Source organism: Nomascus leucogenys, chromosome 7b, assembly GCF_006542625.1.
Source record: "Nomascus leucogenys isolate Asia chromosome 7b, Asia_NLE_v1, whole genome shotgun sequence".
Classification (NCBI taxonomy): Eukaryota; Metazoa; Chordata; class Mammalia; order Primates; family Hylobatidae; genus Nomascus; species Nomascus leucogenys.
Genome location: NC_044387.1, coordinates 52,782,198 through 52,798,049, shown reverse-complemented (window position 1 = coordinate 52,798,049; position 15,852 = coordinate 52,782,198). Strand labels below are relative to the sequence as shown.

Genomic DNA, 15,852 nt, shown 5'->3' with positions numbered 1-15,852 from the left:
GCGTGTGCCCATAGTCCCAGCTACGTGGGAGGATCAGTTAAGCCCAGCAGGTTGAGCCTGAAGTGAGCTGTGATCACACCACTACTGTACTCCAGCCTGGGTGACAGAGTGAGAGCCTGTCACAAAGAAAAAGAAAACAAAATTCCTGTCCCACCACCCCAACCGTCAACTAGCGTTCTGAATACCCTAAGAAGCAGTTTTTACAGCAAAGGCAGGATAAATGCTTAATTCTTTACCTTTTCAATTGCCACTATTCAGAGACAGAGTAGGTGCCTTGGTTCTACTGCTGGTGGTGATCAATGAGGTGTTCTCTTCTGTCTTGTTTGGGGATCTCTTGGGGATAGCATGAGTATCTTAGTTTGTTATTGCAGCCATAATAAATTACCACAAACTTGGTGGCTTAAATCAAGCAGAAATTGACTCTCTTACAGATCTGCAGGTCAGAGGTCTGAAATGGGCCTCCCTGGGCTAAGGTGGGTCAGAGTGTCAGTAGGGCTGTGGTCTCACATGGAGGCTGTAAGGGACAGGCCATTTCCTTGCCTTTGCCAGATTCTACAGGCTGCCCACATTCCTCGGTCCACGGCCCCTTCCTCCTTCCTCAAAAGGCCAGCAGTGGCTGGTTGACTCATTCTCATGTTGCATCGCTCTGACACCAGCTCTCCACCTCCCTCGCAGTAACACTAGGGCCCACCTAGATCATCCAGGATAATCTCTATCTTAAACTCAGCACCTTAGCTGCTGTGATGCCACCTACACCCCTAATGCCCCCTTGTCATATAACATAACATGTTCATAGGTTCTGGGGATTAAGATGTGGATATTTCAGGGGGGCATCATTCTGCCCATGCCCACCACAGGGGGTTTGTATCAGTCGTATTCTTTTGATGTTCAGGGTGTCTCACTTTTAGCCAGTGGACACCCCTTTTTCTGGCCTCAGAGTTAGTTAGGGATGGTGCCCACCACATTTCTTGGATGGCTCCTTTGTTTCCTGACACAACTGATAACAGAGGGTCCAGGCTCATCTCGCCCACACCTGGAGTCAGGCGCAGGTGTATGGGGTGCCTACGTGATGGAAATGCAACTGTTTCTTTGATTTTTTTAAAGACTGGGGATGATAAGTACACATATTTGAAAAAAAAAATCATGAATTTCAAATAACTTTCCAATTCAAAACTGATCTTACAGAATTTTTATTTAACTCTTGTACTCATGTGGCTCTTCATTTACACTTAAATTCTTGGTTCTAACCAAAAACAACATTATTCTTTTTTGTTTTAGCCAACTATATATATGAAATAATTGTTTATATGAAATAATTTCAAACTAAAAATAATATTACTCTTAACAGTAAAGCTTCTGAATAAAATTAGAATTTCTTTGCAGCTCTACGTAGAGGAGACTATGCCCATACCTTACTTATTTCTAGGCGTCCATCTTAGAGAAAGGCTCACACATAGACCCAAAGGCACCTGTGTAAGAACATTCACTGCAATTGCTCTTGGGCTTATGCCACAGGGTTAAGTAGATCAGAGTTCTGACATCTCATGCAGCGATTCCAAACACTGAACAGATCTATATACTGCTGACGAGGAAAAGCTCCACGCGCATTACTAGGTGAAGAAAGCAAAAGCCGTAAGTGGATTTACTAATGTGTTCCTGACAAATACAACTCTGTCCCAAGCTGAGCTCAACAACCTTTCTGGGTAGGGGTTAGATATGCAACCTGCTCCATTAATTTTCCATCACAATTTAGAATGAACTGCTAATGAGTGCCAAGTTTAACATTAAAAATCCTTTACAGTCCAGGCACGGTGGCTCACACCTCTAATCCCAACACTTTGGGAGGCTGAGGCAGTTGAATCACTTGAGGCCAGGAGTTCGAGACCAGCCTGGGCAATGTGGCAAAACCCTGTCTCTACAAAAAGTACAAAAATATTAGCCAGGCATGGTGGAGCACATCTGTAGTCCCAGCTACTCAGGAGGCTGAGGCAGGAGAATCAGTTGAACCTGGGAGGCGGAGGTTACAGTGAGCCGAGATCACACCACTGCACTCCAGCCTGGGCAAGAGAGCGAGACTGTCTCAAAAAAAAAAAAAAAATCCTTTATTTCTAGAGTAACTGACAAATGTGTTCAAGTCAGGGATACTCATTTACCAACTGGCAGGCATGGAGATGAATTTTAATTAAGAATGCACCTAAAATCACAAAAAGATGTTTGGGGTAAGAAAACATTAAGAACTCATGACATGTAGCTTTTCTCCAGTTATAACTTTGCCATCATTATTAATAACAATCTTATTACTTAACATGGAATCTATGACATCTTTTCTTCTAGGTAATTATTAATGTATTTATTATTACGTTAATGTGGCCAGTGAAATTATGCTACTGGAGCACTTCCTCAGACCCCTGCAGTGGATAATCTTTACTGAATGAATACAATGCATTTTCAAACTGTGTTACTAATGTCTGAAATTGACAGTGCTCCTCTACTCAAATCCATGAGCCCCCTCCTCATAAAATAAGATTCACCAGGAAAAAGACAGTCTGAAGGCTTTTCTGAAAATATGCTGAATTTGGAATCAGAAAACCTGGGTTTGAAGCTCAGCTGCACCATTTGTTATCAACGCGACCTTGAGCAATTAGCTTCTCCCTGAACCTGAATTTCCTTCTTCTAAAATAAGATGATGAGTATTTCGGAGCCATTTCCAAGAATCTCTAAATAAAGAAAAAAGCTTGCTCTCTGAGAATAAAAACTTTAAATCAATACATAACACAAACGGCCAAGAAATGCCAAAGGTTTCTGGTCTAGGCAGCTTTGGCAGTGGTTTCATGAACTATAGTCTCAAATCCAGTGGGGATGTGCCCACCAGTTACGATGGGAAACATGAAAATACGGAAAGATGACTTGTCCCAAAGCCAGTGTAGTCAGGGATTTCAAGTACTGGACATCCAGCGTAAGCCACCCCTAGGAGGGGTGACTTGGTCCCAAGTAACCATCTGACTCATCCGACCATGGGTCTGGGCTCGCTACACCACTTTCTGATGGTCATTTTGCTTCCCACAAGGGCGACCCACAAGAGAGCTCCAGCCACACAGATGCTGGGCACGTAGGCTCCTGTGGGAGCCAGTGTTTAATGCAATGTAGCAAACTGGACATTCTAGCTATAGTGTAGCTTTTCAGATAAATCTGTGTAAGTTAGTTAGTGCACTTTTGGGAAGGGGAGGCTCTCACTTAGTAGGATTCTCAAAAGGGTCTTTAATCTTAAAATAAGAACCAGAGGCCTATAGGAAGAGAATAATTTAGTCAGGCAGACTTGGCTGATTATGTGAGTTTCACAATAAGAGGCGGATGCTTAATACAGTGATACAATAAATTCTAGTTTCTGAGTCTGGAAGGCTGAAAGCCACTCCCTGCACCACAGTCAAGATACTAGTATCTAAGGAGAAAACCAGCTGTCCTCAAATAGATAAAATATACCTCTCAATGTCTCCACATGGATGTATCTGGAGTAATTTTTTTCTTTTTAAAATTTCTACCTACTACCAAGCATAATTGTAAAAACTAAAAAGAGTTAATATATATAAAACTATAAAACACTATCTACAAATCTTGGTGGGGTTTTCTTAAACTCTAAATAAATGACTATCTACTGTGGGGTTTTCTTAAACTCTAAATAAATGACCATCTACTGTAATAAACACGAAATAAATGACCATCTACTGTCACTGGGTTTAATGAGCTAACCTGTATAACTACAGATCTACATGAGAAGTCCAGCAAGTTGGCCTCTCGCTAAGATCATTTCAATACTGACCCAATTCAAACCCTAGTTCTAGAGCATACATTTCCTGAAAGTAAGGGAAAGAGGGTTGCGAAAGGATAGCACCACTGAGCACTTCAAACTTGCCCTGCTTTTTCTATCTGCTCCACCACCATCTATGCTACCCCAGCTAGTCATAACCATAGGCCATAACACTTCACTTAGAACTCTCATCTCACAGGAAGGCGTTTCCACCCAAATAAGCTTTTCTTATAGAGTAGCCTGAATTTTTTAAAATAATTTGAAACATCAATCCAGCATCAAACAGGTCACCTTACTTAAAGGACAGAAATGTGGAGTCAAGCTAGTTTTCTATGTGGAATTTAATGAGCCAGTCAACTAAATGATGAAACTCTAATAAATCCCTGTCCACAAAAACTCTCTGTTTTATTTATTGGAGGGATGAAGAGGAACAACGAAGTCACCAACATACATGTCCTCTCATTCATTGCTTAGAAACTGCTATTGTGCAATTTTTCTCTTCTATACTATTGGGATGTTTTGCATAAAAAACAAGCTTTTCTCCACTGCCACTGGAAACAAAACAGAAAGAAGCAGGTCCAAAATGGAACAAAAAAGATAGCACAGAAATTTTGCATGCTATTCTAGACTTACTGGTGATGACGATATTTATTGCATGATTCTCTTCCCAGTTACTGTATCATAATATAAAAAAAGACAAAGAAAATTCACTTAAAAAGGTAGGACCATGTTAAAGATGTGTATTAAAGTCCCTTGACCTTACTTAGCCATTAGGATTCATTCCTTTTTAAATAGAGAATAGACCCCACCACCACCACCAAATACCTCATATTTTTTTAGAAAGATGTTTCCAAAATACCATCATGGCCTTAGACATTCACAAAGAAAAATGAAAGTCTGCAATATTTAACAGCTGTGTAAATGCCATTCCATGCAACTTTTAGTTTTTGGTTTTATTTGTTTTTTTGTATTTTGAGACGAGACCTCACTCTGTCCGGCTGCAGTGCAGTGACATGATTTCAGCTGACTGCAACATCTGCTTCCTGGGCTCAGAAACCCTCCCACCTCAGCTTCCTGAGTCGCTGGAGCTGGGACCATAGGTGCGCACCACTACGTCTGGCTAATTTTCTGTATTTTTGGTAGAGACAGGGTTTCACCATGTTGCCCAGGCTGGTCTTGAACTCCTGAGCTCAAGCGATCCTCCTGCCTTGTCCTCCCAAAGTGCTGGGATTACAGGCATGAGCCACCACACCTGGCCTCATTTTTAATTTAAACTTTTATCAAAGGCAATAAAGATACAAAAAATTTACAAGAAATACACCTGAAAATATAATCAGACATATCAGTATCTAAACAAGATAATAAAGATCAATGGACTGGCTTAATGACACAATGCACAAATACTAACAGCATATTATTCAAGAAAGTTTTACTGCTGACATTGAAGAAACTTGCTGTCTTCCCCAGCCAATGGGATTTTATGGGTTTGTTGTTGTTGTTGTTGTTGTTGTTGTTGTTGTTTCATTGGTTGGTTCGTTTTTTTGTTTCTTTGTTTGAGATGGAGTTTCACTCTTGCCACCCAGGCTGGAGTGCAATAGCACGATCTCAGCTCACTGCAACCTCCGCCTCCTGGGTTCAAACAATTCTCCTGCCTCAGCCTCCCGAGTAGCTGGGATTGTGGGCGCCTGCCATCATGCCCAGCTAATTTTTGTATTTTTAATAGAGACGGGGTTTCATCATGTTTGTCAGGCTGATCTTGAACTCCTGACCTCAGGTGATCCACCTGCCTCAGCCTCCCAAAGTACTGGGATTACAGCGATTTTATGTTTTTGACGATATGAAACATACCCCCTAATATCCTATGACCTTTTTCTGCATATTTAAAGCTCACTTTCTTCCTGAAATATTTTAGTCCATAATTATCTAAGAATTATACAGTGCCTAGTACCTACTTAGCAGTCAGCAATGGCAGCTGTTGTCATAATACACATGTAACCCATACCTGGCTTCCAAACTCTGATTAATGAAAATATTCATCCCCTAAGCAAACTGGTATAATGAATTTTAAATCATTCAAAGAACCAAATCCTAAAATGGAACTTCAGAGGGACTCAGCCACATACTTGAAATAGAATTTATTACTAGCTTTGCCATTACTAAATTAATTATGATAATTTTACAGATCTCTTTTTGGTCTTCATAAATTTTGATATCCTTACTCAGCTCAGTAATGTTCAGACTAATGAGCATAGATTACACACAGCAGTGTGCATTATGAGGAGTAAGTAAAGGAACTAGGGACAGCTTCTTATAAAAGGCATCTTGAGCTAGAGGAGCTGCCTTCAAATATTTGATGATCTGTCACATTTGAGAGGAACTAAACTTGTTTCTCACAACTGCAAAGGGATAAGAGATCAGTGCACAGAAGGTAATATAAGAGAGCTTTCTGATACAACAGTTTCAAAAGATGCTTATCAAAGATGCCTGTGGCTAGATATTAGAGAGGGAAGTCACTCATCAAAAAGCATAACTAGAATGGATGTCCCCCAAGACCTTTTCAAACATGAGATACTATAATCCTATGTTATTCATATGCAATCTGTTAATGTCTAAGAAAGACTGGAATGAATCACCTTATGCACAATACAATGAAGCCAGCTGCTTTTAGATCATGATTTTTAGTTCATTTTTCTGAAACAAAGACCTCTAGAGAATGAGTCAACTCTGCTAATTGCCTGGTTACACCTATTTAAGTAGCACGCTTGCAACTCTTAGGCACTGATACCACCACCCCAGAGCCTATGGGCTGGAGAGATGGACAGATGAAAGACAGAAAGGAAAGAAGAAAGGGAGGAAGGCAAGCAAGCAAGAAAGTGTGAGTGCGATGAGATACCATCTCACGCCAGTTAGAAAGGCGATCATTAAAAAAGTCAGGAAACAACAGGTGCTGGAAAGGATGTGGAGAAATAAGAACACTTTTACACTGTTGGTGGGACTGTAAACTAGTTCAACCATTGTGGAAGACAGTGTGGCGATTCCTCAAAGATCTAGAACTAGAAATACCATTTGACCCAGCGATTCCATTACTGGGTATGTATCCAAAGCATTATAAATTATGCTGCTATAAAGACACATGCACACGTATGTTTATTGTGGCACTATTTACAATAGCAAAGACTTGGAACCAACCCAAATGTCCATCAATGATAGACTGGATTAAGAAAATCTGGCACATATACACCATGGAATACTATGCAGCCATAAAAAAGGATGAGTTCATGTCCTTTATAGGGACATGGATGAAGCTGGAAACCACCATTCTAAGCAAACTAACACAGGAACAGAAAACCAAACACCACATGTTCTCACTCACAGGTGAGAATGGAACAATGAGAACGCTTGGACACAGGGTGAGGAACATCACACACCAGGGCCTATCCTGGGGCGGGGGGAGTGGGGAGGGATAGCATTAGGAGAAATACCTAATGTAAATGACAAGTTAATGGGTGCAGCACACCAACATGGCACATGTATACATATGTAACAAACCTGCTTGTTGTGCACATGTACCCTAGAACTTAAAGTATAATAAAAAAAAAAAGTGTGAGTGAGGTATCATGTGTAGAAGGTTCTGGACACACAGTACCACAATAAGCAGCTAGAGGAGGAAAACTGAGAAATCTGCGAAATCAACCTACTTATGAGTCTAAGGCTCAACAATTGCTCTTCTCCATTCCAGCCAATCATCCAGCTTTTCAGAAGTCCTGCCTCCCAAACCCACTCCGTCCTCCCTCAGAGCACATGGTACCAGGGTCTCTTTGCAAGACTGCCTTAATATTCACTATTATGTTGTACTTCTTTAAAGGTGTACTTGGATCTTATACTATGCATAATCTCAATAACAATAACCCTATAGTATCAGTGTTTTTAATCATTTCTTTTAATATTCCTTCTCATCTTCTTTTCTGAGTTACCCATGTCTGAAATTCAATATGGGTAATTTTTAATGTTTCCTATTATTTACAAATGTATTGCATAGACAGAAAATGCTCACAAGGCAGATTTTTATTGGGACATTATACAATCAGAAAGAAATAGATATTGTATTTTACTGATGGAGAAACTAAATACAGCAAATTTAAGTGACTTGCAGAGGTGCCATAGCAAGCTGCCAGTGGAATCAGATCCTTACGTCTGGCTTCTGATTTAGAACCTTGTCTTCTATGACAGTTTGGTAGGTAGTAGGGATGACACAGGAAAACCAGGGGCCCAGCAATGACAGTGGCCTTCTGGTGCACTAAGGATGGAGGTCTGGGCTGGCTATTTTCACATCGGCATCTTTTTCTGCTCCTGAAACTGCAGGAGAAGGAAATGGTGGCAAACAACAGTATAGGTCCAAGGCTGGATCAAGCTGACCTTTACCAACTACCAATCACAAAATATTTTACAAAATATGTTGCAAAAATATTTTCACTGCATTTGCCACAGGCTTTCTATATAGTGTCCTACATAGAAAGTATTCAAATATGTGTATGTTCTAGTGGAAGCAGAGAGGACCCAAAAGAAGGCTTCCAAAATTAGAAGAAACATTTACAGGATATGAAGAGCCATATTATTACTTATTCTGCATTTTAGGCCCATAGAGCAATCAAAAAGGGCCCAGGGGTTGTAACTTCTAATCAATGATAAAAATAGCAAGGGAAGAATAAAAAAGTAAGACATAGGAGAAGCAGAGGGGGGCCGGGATATCCAGTCCCATTTGCATGCAAATTACTTACCATACAAATGATTTTGCAATAATAGAGTAACAGTTGCCAAATTAATCATTTCCATTTCCCCATTGCCAATGTCCAGAGAATAAATAAGAAGAGACAATGATAGCCATGCAGACAGCCTACATTTTCACCTACAGTGGTCCGCAGATATGTGACTGTATTAACAAAGGAAGATTATGTGAATGAGAAAGTGATTTTTATTGCAAATAAAGCCAAAAATATTGTTCTTCCCTTTTACTCTTTTTCCAGAAATGAAAATTTCAGGGGAGGGGACAGCTCAGGCTGCCCCTTTTTTAAATAAAAAGGAGACAGGGCAGCTCAGGTGGCCTCTTTTCTAAATAAAAAGACAGTAGAAATCCTGTTTTGAAGCTGAGGGGGTGAGACGGTGTATTACACAATTTCTCATTAACACCAGCAAGATTGCATGGCTTGTGTTAAACAGAATAGGCATTTAACCTTCAAGCTCATGGGAAACAAGGAACAAGCTGCTTATTCACTTAATCATAATTACCGTTTTTGCAGGTCCCAGAGGAATTCTCTATCAGTCTCTGAGGACTAGTAGCTGATCGGGAGAGTACGAAAAAGGATTTTTCCCCCAAATAAAAATGTATCACAGTTTCATCCATTCCTTGCAAAATAAGATGTGAGGGAGTTTGGTATTCGTTTTTGGTGGGGCGGCCCAGCAAGACCCTGCCTGGGCAGGGAAAGACCCCGAGCTGGGCAAAACCTGGGCGTCACTCCTGCCTCTCCCACTGTCAGGTGTCACCTGGGCTGAGCTCCTTACTTCCCTGAGTGTCTGCTCCTTCTGTTAAATGCAGCTAATGCAACTCACCTGGTAAAAGTATTGTGGTGACAAATGAACTAATTATGCCAACTGCCTGACGGAGGATGAGCTCTCAATTAAAGGTAGTTATTACATTATTACATCATGGGCGTTAAACTTCTCTTTCCCTTGCCAGGGCTCCAGGGACCCTAGGGAGGCCAGGGGTCCTGCTAGCTATTTAATACTACTTTGCATTTCACTGCTCTGCTGGCCAGCCACTGAAAAAGACCTGCGCTTCCCTTCCTCAAGCCTTGACACCTTCCTCTGATAGCTTCTATCCTTGTCCAAACACATGTTTGGCAAAGTCCAACTCAGCGTACTGGGGGAAACACTGTAAGAGGCTGTCTCTAAGAACACATTGCATGTAAAAGCTGGGACTGCTTGTACCCCAGAGAGATCTATGAGGCTCTCGATTCGAAGCATTTCACGATGCTCAGCTTTGACAGATTCTAGGTCCAAAACTGATTTCACCAGAACATCCATTTCTTTTCTTTTCTTTTTTTTTTTTTTTTTTGAGACAGAGTCTCGCTCTGTCACCCAGGCTGGAGTGCAGTGGTGCAATCTCGGCTCACTGCAAGCTCCGCCTCCCGGGTTCACGCCATTCTCCTGCCTCAGCCTCCCGAGTAGCTGGGACTACAGGCGCCCGCTACCACGCCCGGCTAATTTTTTTGTATTTTTAGTAGAAACGGGGTTTCACCGTGTTAGCCAGGATGGTCTCCATTTCCTGACCTCATGATCCGCCCACCTCAGCCTCCCAAAGTGCTGGGATTACAGGCGTGAGCCACCGCGCCCGGCCTCGGAACATCCATTTCTAAGAATTGACATCTACGTGCACTCCTTGCATCTTCAAGTCACTGGCAAAGCTAACTCGGACCAAGAATGAAATAATAACTGTAAGGTCAGAACAAATTACGTTTTGAATTTGTACCTTAATGAAAAAGAAGCAAGAACACTACCGTTTCTTACACATAGAAATACTCCTATCAATAATAAGGAATACTTTCTTTCTAAAGGCTATTTGTGCTTTCAACACGGACTTTTCAGTTCAAAATTAGGCTATGAGCACAGGAGAGTGAAGACACAGAAAACTCTGCAGCCTAAACGGAGAGGAATATTTCAAGTTATCCACCAATCACTTACTGATTGGAGTTAAACAATTACCGAATAAACTCCATGTCCACTAAAGAAGAAAACTGGGCCACTTTTAAAGATCAATTACATGTGGTGGCTACACATACAGAAAGATGCAAACTACCATATCACTATGGAGACTATGTTTAGATAGTTCTTCAAAGGTACTCACTAACAAATTATTGTAAAACACCAGACATCATGTGTTCTATGCATTATCCTATATTCTATATTCATTCTTTGTTATTATTCTATATTCTATGCATATAGAGTAATAAAAGTCATCCGAACGCTATTTGTTTGTGGTTAAATAAAATCTTCAAACAATTACACTTTAAAGCAAACATCCTTCTTGGCTCAAATCTTTGTATTTCACACTAGTCTATAAGCTCCATGAAGGAAGGGGCTGTGGCTGGGTTTGTCATAGTATCCCTGTGCCTGGCTCATGGAAATGGCTCTACAACTATGTACTGAATTAATGTCATAAACGGTATCATAAATGTCCTTTAAGGACTGTCAGTGCTCCTAGAAAATTATAAAGAATCTTTAAAATGTTGTTTCAGACCTTCCTATCATATCGTATGAATACTTTGAAAGGACAAGCTTTGCAATAGGTGATCCAACATTCGCAATGTCCAGTAAATAGAAATGAGACTCCAGGGGAAAGATTAAGTTCACATTACTCAACCGCCTTCAATTATATGTGATTTCAAGCCATCTGAATTTCATTCTGTTTTTTTTTTTTAAAAAAAAAGAGTAACAGAGTAATACAGCCTACAGTAAAAGTCGTCTGAATCACTCCAGGGCTTAAGATGTTGACCCTTTGTGGGCCTTTGCTTATGAATTAGACCTTACTTAAATAAAGGTATTTATTTTCCAACATGATGTAAAACAACTGGCCTGCACATCTAAATGCTCCTGTTTTAACTAGGCCTGCAAGGGAGTCTGTGGGTCACAGTTTACCACTCCCAGTAGGCCCCATTATCAGCTACATTAGCTCAACAACATTTCAGTAAACTAAAGCAGCTATACCATTTGGACAGTCAGCTTTTCCAGGATTTGCACTCGTTGGTTGGTTAACTGAATAAAGTGTCAGCATAACAAAATGTTTGCCTCTTGCCATCTCAGGGAAGCAAAATCTCCCCTAGACAGAATGCTCCATTTTCTGAGACTCTCCTGTAATAGGCAGGAAGCTGCAAACCCATTGTTTCATTTAAATTAGCTAGATATTTCGTTCTGATGCTCTTCTGTTTAAAACTGCGGAAAAGGCAAAGTAACTAAAACAAGGAAGCACAAAGAATAGTGACTGCAAATAATTTGCTGGAAATAAAAAAATCACTAGTGATAGACCAAAGGCAAATTAAAATGTATGCTTCTCATTCAGATACTAAAAATACAAATCTGAACATCTCTTTCAAGAATACCAAAAACTGGCGATCACATGGCTCGCTCTATAATGAAGCTGAAATAGAAACTTATCAGAAAACATTTGACCCGTATCCCTTTTACCAATAGTGTGAAGTCATACCAGCTATTGAAGTCATTAGGCTGAGGCATTTTAACACGCAATTAACTTTCTTACAGGATCTAGAAATTCCCCAACCCCCAACCTCCAAATCAAATAGGTAGGCTACTAACTGCCATCCTGTGGTAAAGAGAATTTTGCAAGATGTTTTACCTGATAATCTTAATGTAACAGAATCCTAGCACAGCACAAGGAGTGACTGTTACTATGTAAATAGCTACATTATAAAACTAAAGCCTAAGATAAGTAGAAAACAAATTAGAGTCTCAGGAGGAGGTTCCAATGGCCCAACTCGAGAGTCTATTTTAAAAAGAGCAACAGAATAACAATTACTGAAGAGCTGTTTCCTAAAATTACTCTCTAGTTGGTATTTCTCAATTTTCAAATGTCATGAGAAATATGCTGCCTGTCACTTACTCTGCCTTAAAAGAAAGCATTACCAAAGAATACCACTGAAAAACAAAGGCATTCATACAAGGAAGTGAACACCCTAAGTGCATAAGTACGTTCTTAAGAGGGACACTAAAAAAGCAGAAGTCAGATTAAGTTCCAAACACCAAGAAAAAAAAAAACTGAACAGAAGTTCCTAACTTTAGTAACATTATATGCTACCCCCCCAAAAAAAAAACTGCCCATGAGTTGAGATTTATCAATTTTATATATAGAAACCCTACATATTTAGGACTCCCTGCCTTTGGGTGGTGGAGAGACACTAGGAAAGGCAAGAGAAAAAAGGAATTAAGTCTTTTTCTACTACATGAGAAATGTACAGTTTTTTCGGTGAAATTTAGGTTTGATATAGGAGTTCTTGTTCTCTAAGTAAGTTTCCCATTTGCCGGAAATTTTAAGCAGCATTGATTTTTTCAGTTAGCTTCAGATATGCTACACTCTGGAATAGGGGTGTTAAACTCAGGACATTGCAGAAAGGTTTGCACTTTTCCCTCATTTTCACTACTTGGCATTGTCTATCAAAGAGTAGCACATCCTGCAAAACCAACAAGAGGCATGGGCTAAGGAGGAGAAGCAAGCCAAAATATCTAGCAAGCATGTCTTCATTTGCACAATTTAGCTTTTCACAACAAATAACAAGGGGACTGGTATTTTCTGTATCATAGGGCTCATAGATGACTTGTAAAAAAAATCAGATGATGATCACTTAGCATTAGGTAACATTTAAGCAATCTTGGGCGCCTAACGCTTGAAGGACTTATGATTTCAAATGGACAATAACTTTGGTTTAGATTCCAATATTTTACAGAATTGCATGGTTTCAAATTCACCATAAACAAGATGCCTCTTTTGAGCATCAATTCCAAGAGCTATTTGGCATCAAGGAACCGCATTAGCTGTACAACTCATGATGGTGTTAATTAGGAAAGGAGCTAGAGAAAAAAAAATCCATCGCTGACGCTTTGATACACTATTTAAAACTCACTATTAACCTGACAAACTTTTTTCTGGGGAAGTGCTAATGATATGAACTAGCAAAAAATTTTACTAGTTCCTTAATAATAAATCATTTGAGAGAAAATTCCAACTTGGTATGGACCTCACCGAGACCCTCGCCAATTCAATCGGGCCCTCCTTTGATAATTTAACAACAAATTCCTGTCTGGAATCACCCATTCAAGTGCCTTTTTAAGTGACTCCCGTTTCAATTTTTTAATAAAGTGCCACCAGTAGATCTGCAAGTTGAGGAAAGCAGCTCAGGTGACATACTTGGCACCAAAAAGAATACTGAGTGGGTCAAAATCCTGCCTGGGCACAAAATATAAGAGAAGCCAAAGAAGGTGACTAGACTTAATGGACTTCAAGAAGAGCAAGCACTGAAAACAGCAGTTTAACTACCTGGGACAATAAGCAACAAGCCTGCAGTCCCCAGGTAAGCGGCCCAGAGGCAGCTGAGAGGATGGAGTTGGAAAGGGGGACCGCTAAGCCCGGGAAGGAGCGACCAGGATGGAGCGCAAAGGAGTGACAGGCAAGGAGCCAACGGGGACCACACCAATGCAACAGGAAGAACCACAGGGATGGGACAGGGCGGGACAGGACAGGGCTGGGAGGGAGGGGGCGACAGGGATGGAGCTGGTCCAGCCAAGTCATAACCAGCCCCTGGCTGGGGCGCTCGCTGCGCGCAGGGCGCCGCGCCTGGCACTTTGGAGCGCTCTCTCCCGGGGTGCCCCCCACCGGCCATCCGATGCCCCATTTCAGAGACTGGAACGACGAGGCCGGCCCCGCATCGCCGGCTCCGCTGTGTCACCCGCCCCGGGGCAGCGGAGGCTTAGCGCCCGACCCTCCAGGAAGCAGGGGGTAGCTGGTGGCCGCAGGGGGCGGCGGCTTGCGGCCGGCGCCGGCCAGGGCAGCTGGTACCTGGGCTCCGGCAGGACGATCCTCTTGCTGGCGCGGGCGGCCGGGGTCGCCTTGCTCTTCTCCATGGCCATCAGGTAACTGACATCGGCCAGCACGGCCTCCAGGTCCGCCATGTTGGCGAGCTTTGGCGGCGGCGGCGGCGGTTACTCCGGACCTGGACGGGACGCGCGCCCGCCGCCGCCGTCCGCCGCGCCCCGACCTGGGGGGGCCGCCCCGGGGCAGCCCCCCCTCCGCGCGCCCCCGCCCCGCGCGCGCGCCGCGCGCCCCACTAGCGCCCTGCCCGCGCCGCAGGCTGTAGCCCGCCGGGGTCGCAGCGCGCCTCCCCGCTCCGCCCCCTCGCGCGCCTCCCGCGGCCCCGCGCACGCGCGCCGCCCCCTGCTCAGTCAGCGAGGGTCTGCGAGGAGCGCGCGTCCGACGGTCAGCGCCCCTCAGTGCACAGTCCCAGCGGCCCGGCTCGGCCGGCGCCTCCCGACCAAGTCTCTACGGTCGCCCTCCCCTCGGGGTGGCCACGAGGTACTCTCCTCCTCTTCCTCCTCCCCTCCCTCCCCCTCGGCCTCCGCCTCCTCCTTCGCTGCCCCGACCTCCCGCCCCCAGTTCCATGCGCTCTGATGCCCGCCCCGCTCATCCAGAGCAGCCCTGGGCCAGATGTCCACAACCCAAGGGGTCATGGGGAGGCCTCTGCTCCCGGGACACAGTAGTTCTCAAACTGGACAGTGTCAATCAGCATCCCCCGGTAGGTCTGGGATGGCCCCGGAAATAGATGTGTCCCACCTGTCCGGGGGCAGGTGATGATGAAACTCCTGCTCTGGTCCGAGCTACCGGTGAACAGCGCCCAGCGGGCCGGGCCCCCAACCTCGCTCCTGACCCTGAACATCCCCCCAACCCCGCCGTGAGAATTCAGCGAAGAGTAAAAGCTGGAAAAAGTTGCGTGTCTCAGGCTAACCAGAACACAGTGGGGTGATGGCTCCCCCGCTAGGTACAGAGATGCCCTTAGGGAGCCCCCTGATGGAAGAGCTCTGGGCTTAAGAAGGTCACCACTCCCTTACACTCAGGTGAGAGGTTTTAGTTTGGGTGTTGAAATGGTGTTGAGAAATAGAGGGAGAGAGAGTATTCCTGTCGTTAGGGTTTTACCGTCGATACAAGAGACAATTAGGGAGCATTTACTGCGAGCACACTCGCACCACGAGGGTGATTTAGGGAAGTGGAAAAGCGAGATAGAGCCCAAACACCGAAGCTGGGGGGAATTTCCAGCTTCCTGATCTTGGGTCACGGTGTCTTTCCTCATCACTCCACCCCGCTGCTTGGGTTTTCAGTTGCTTCTTATTTTTCTACAGTGTGCACACAAGTCCACATTCAGGATCTATATGACACTCAGGCTGGAGTGGTGCTAAGGGACACGCAGGCAGTCTTAGGAAGACCTAAGCTG

General features: G+C 43.3%; 1 protein-coding gene across 3 annotated transcripts in view; it reads right to left on the bottom strand.

The window, feature by feature from the left end:
- The window catches only part of GRK3 (G protein-coupled receptor kinase 3), a 163,205-nt gene extending 148,475 nt beyond the window's left edge, over window positions 1–14,730 (bottom strand). For 2 of the 3 annotated variants that reach the window (XR_004030982.1, XM_030815999.1), the window contains exon 1: window positions 14,427–14,730. Coding sequence is in view for 1 of the 3 variants with exons in the window: in XM_030815999.1 (XP_030671859.1) it covers window positions 14,427–14,539 (113 nt within the window). In the remaining 2 variants the exon portion in view is untranslated. The remainder of the gene's footprint in view (window positions 1–14,426) is intronic. The other variant, XR_004030983.1, reaches the window with a different exon arrangement.
- Between the last annotated feature and the right edge of the window lie 1,122 nt (window positions 14,731–15,852).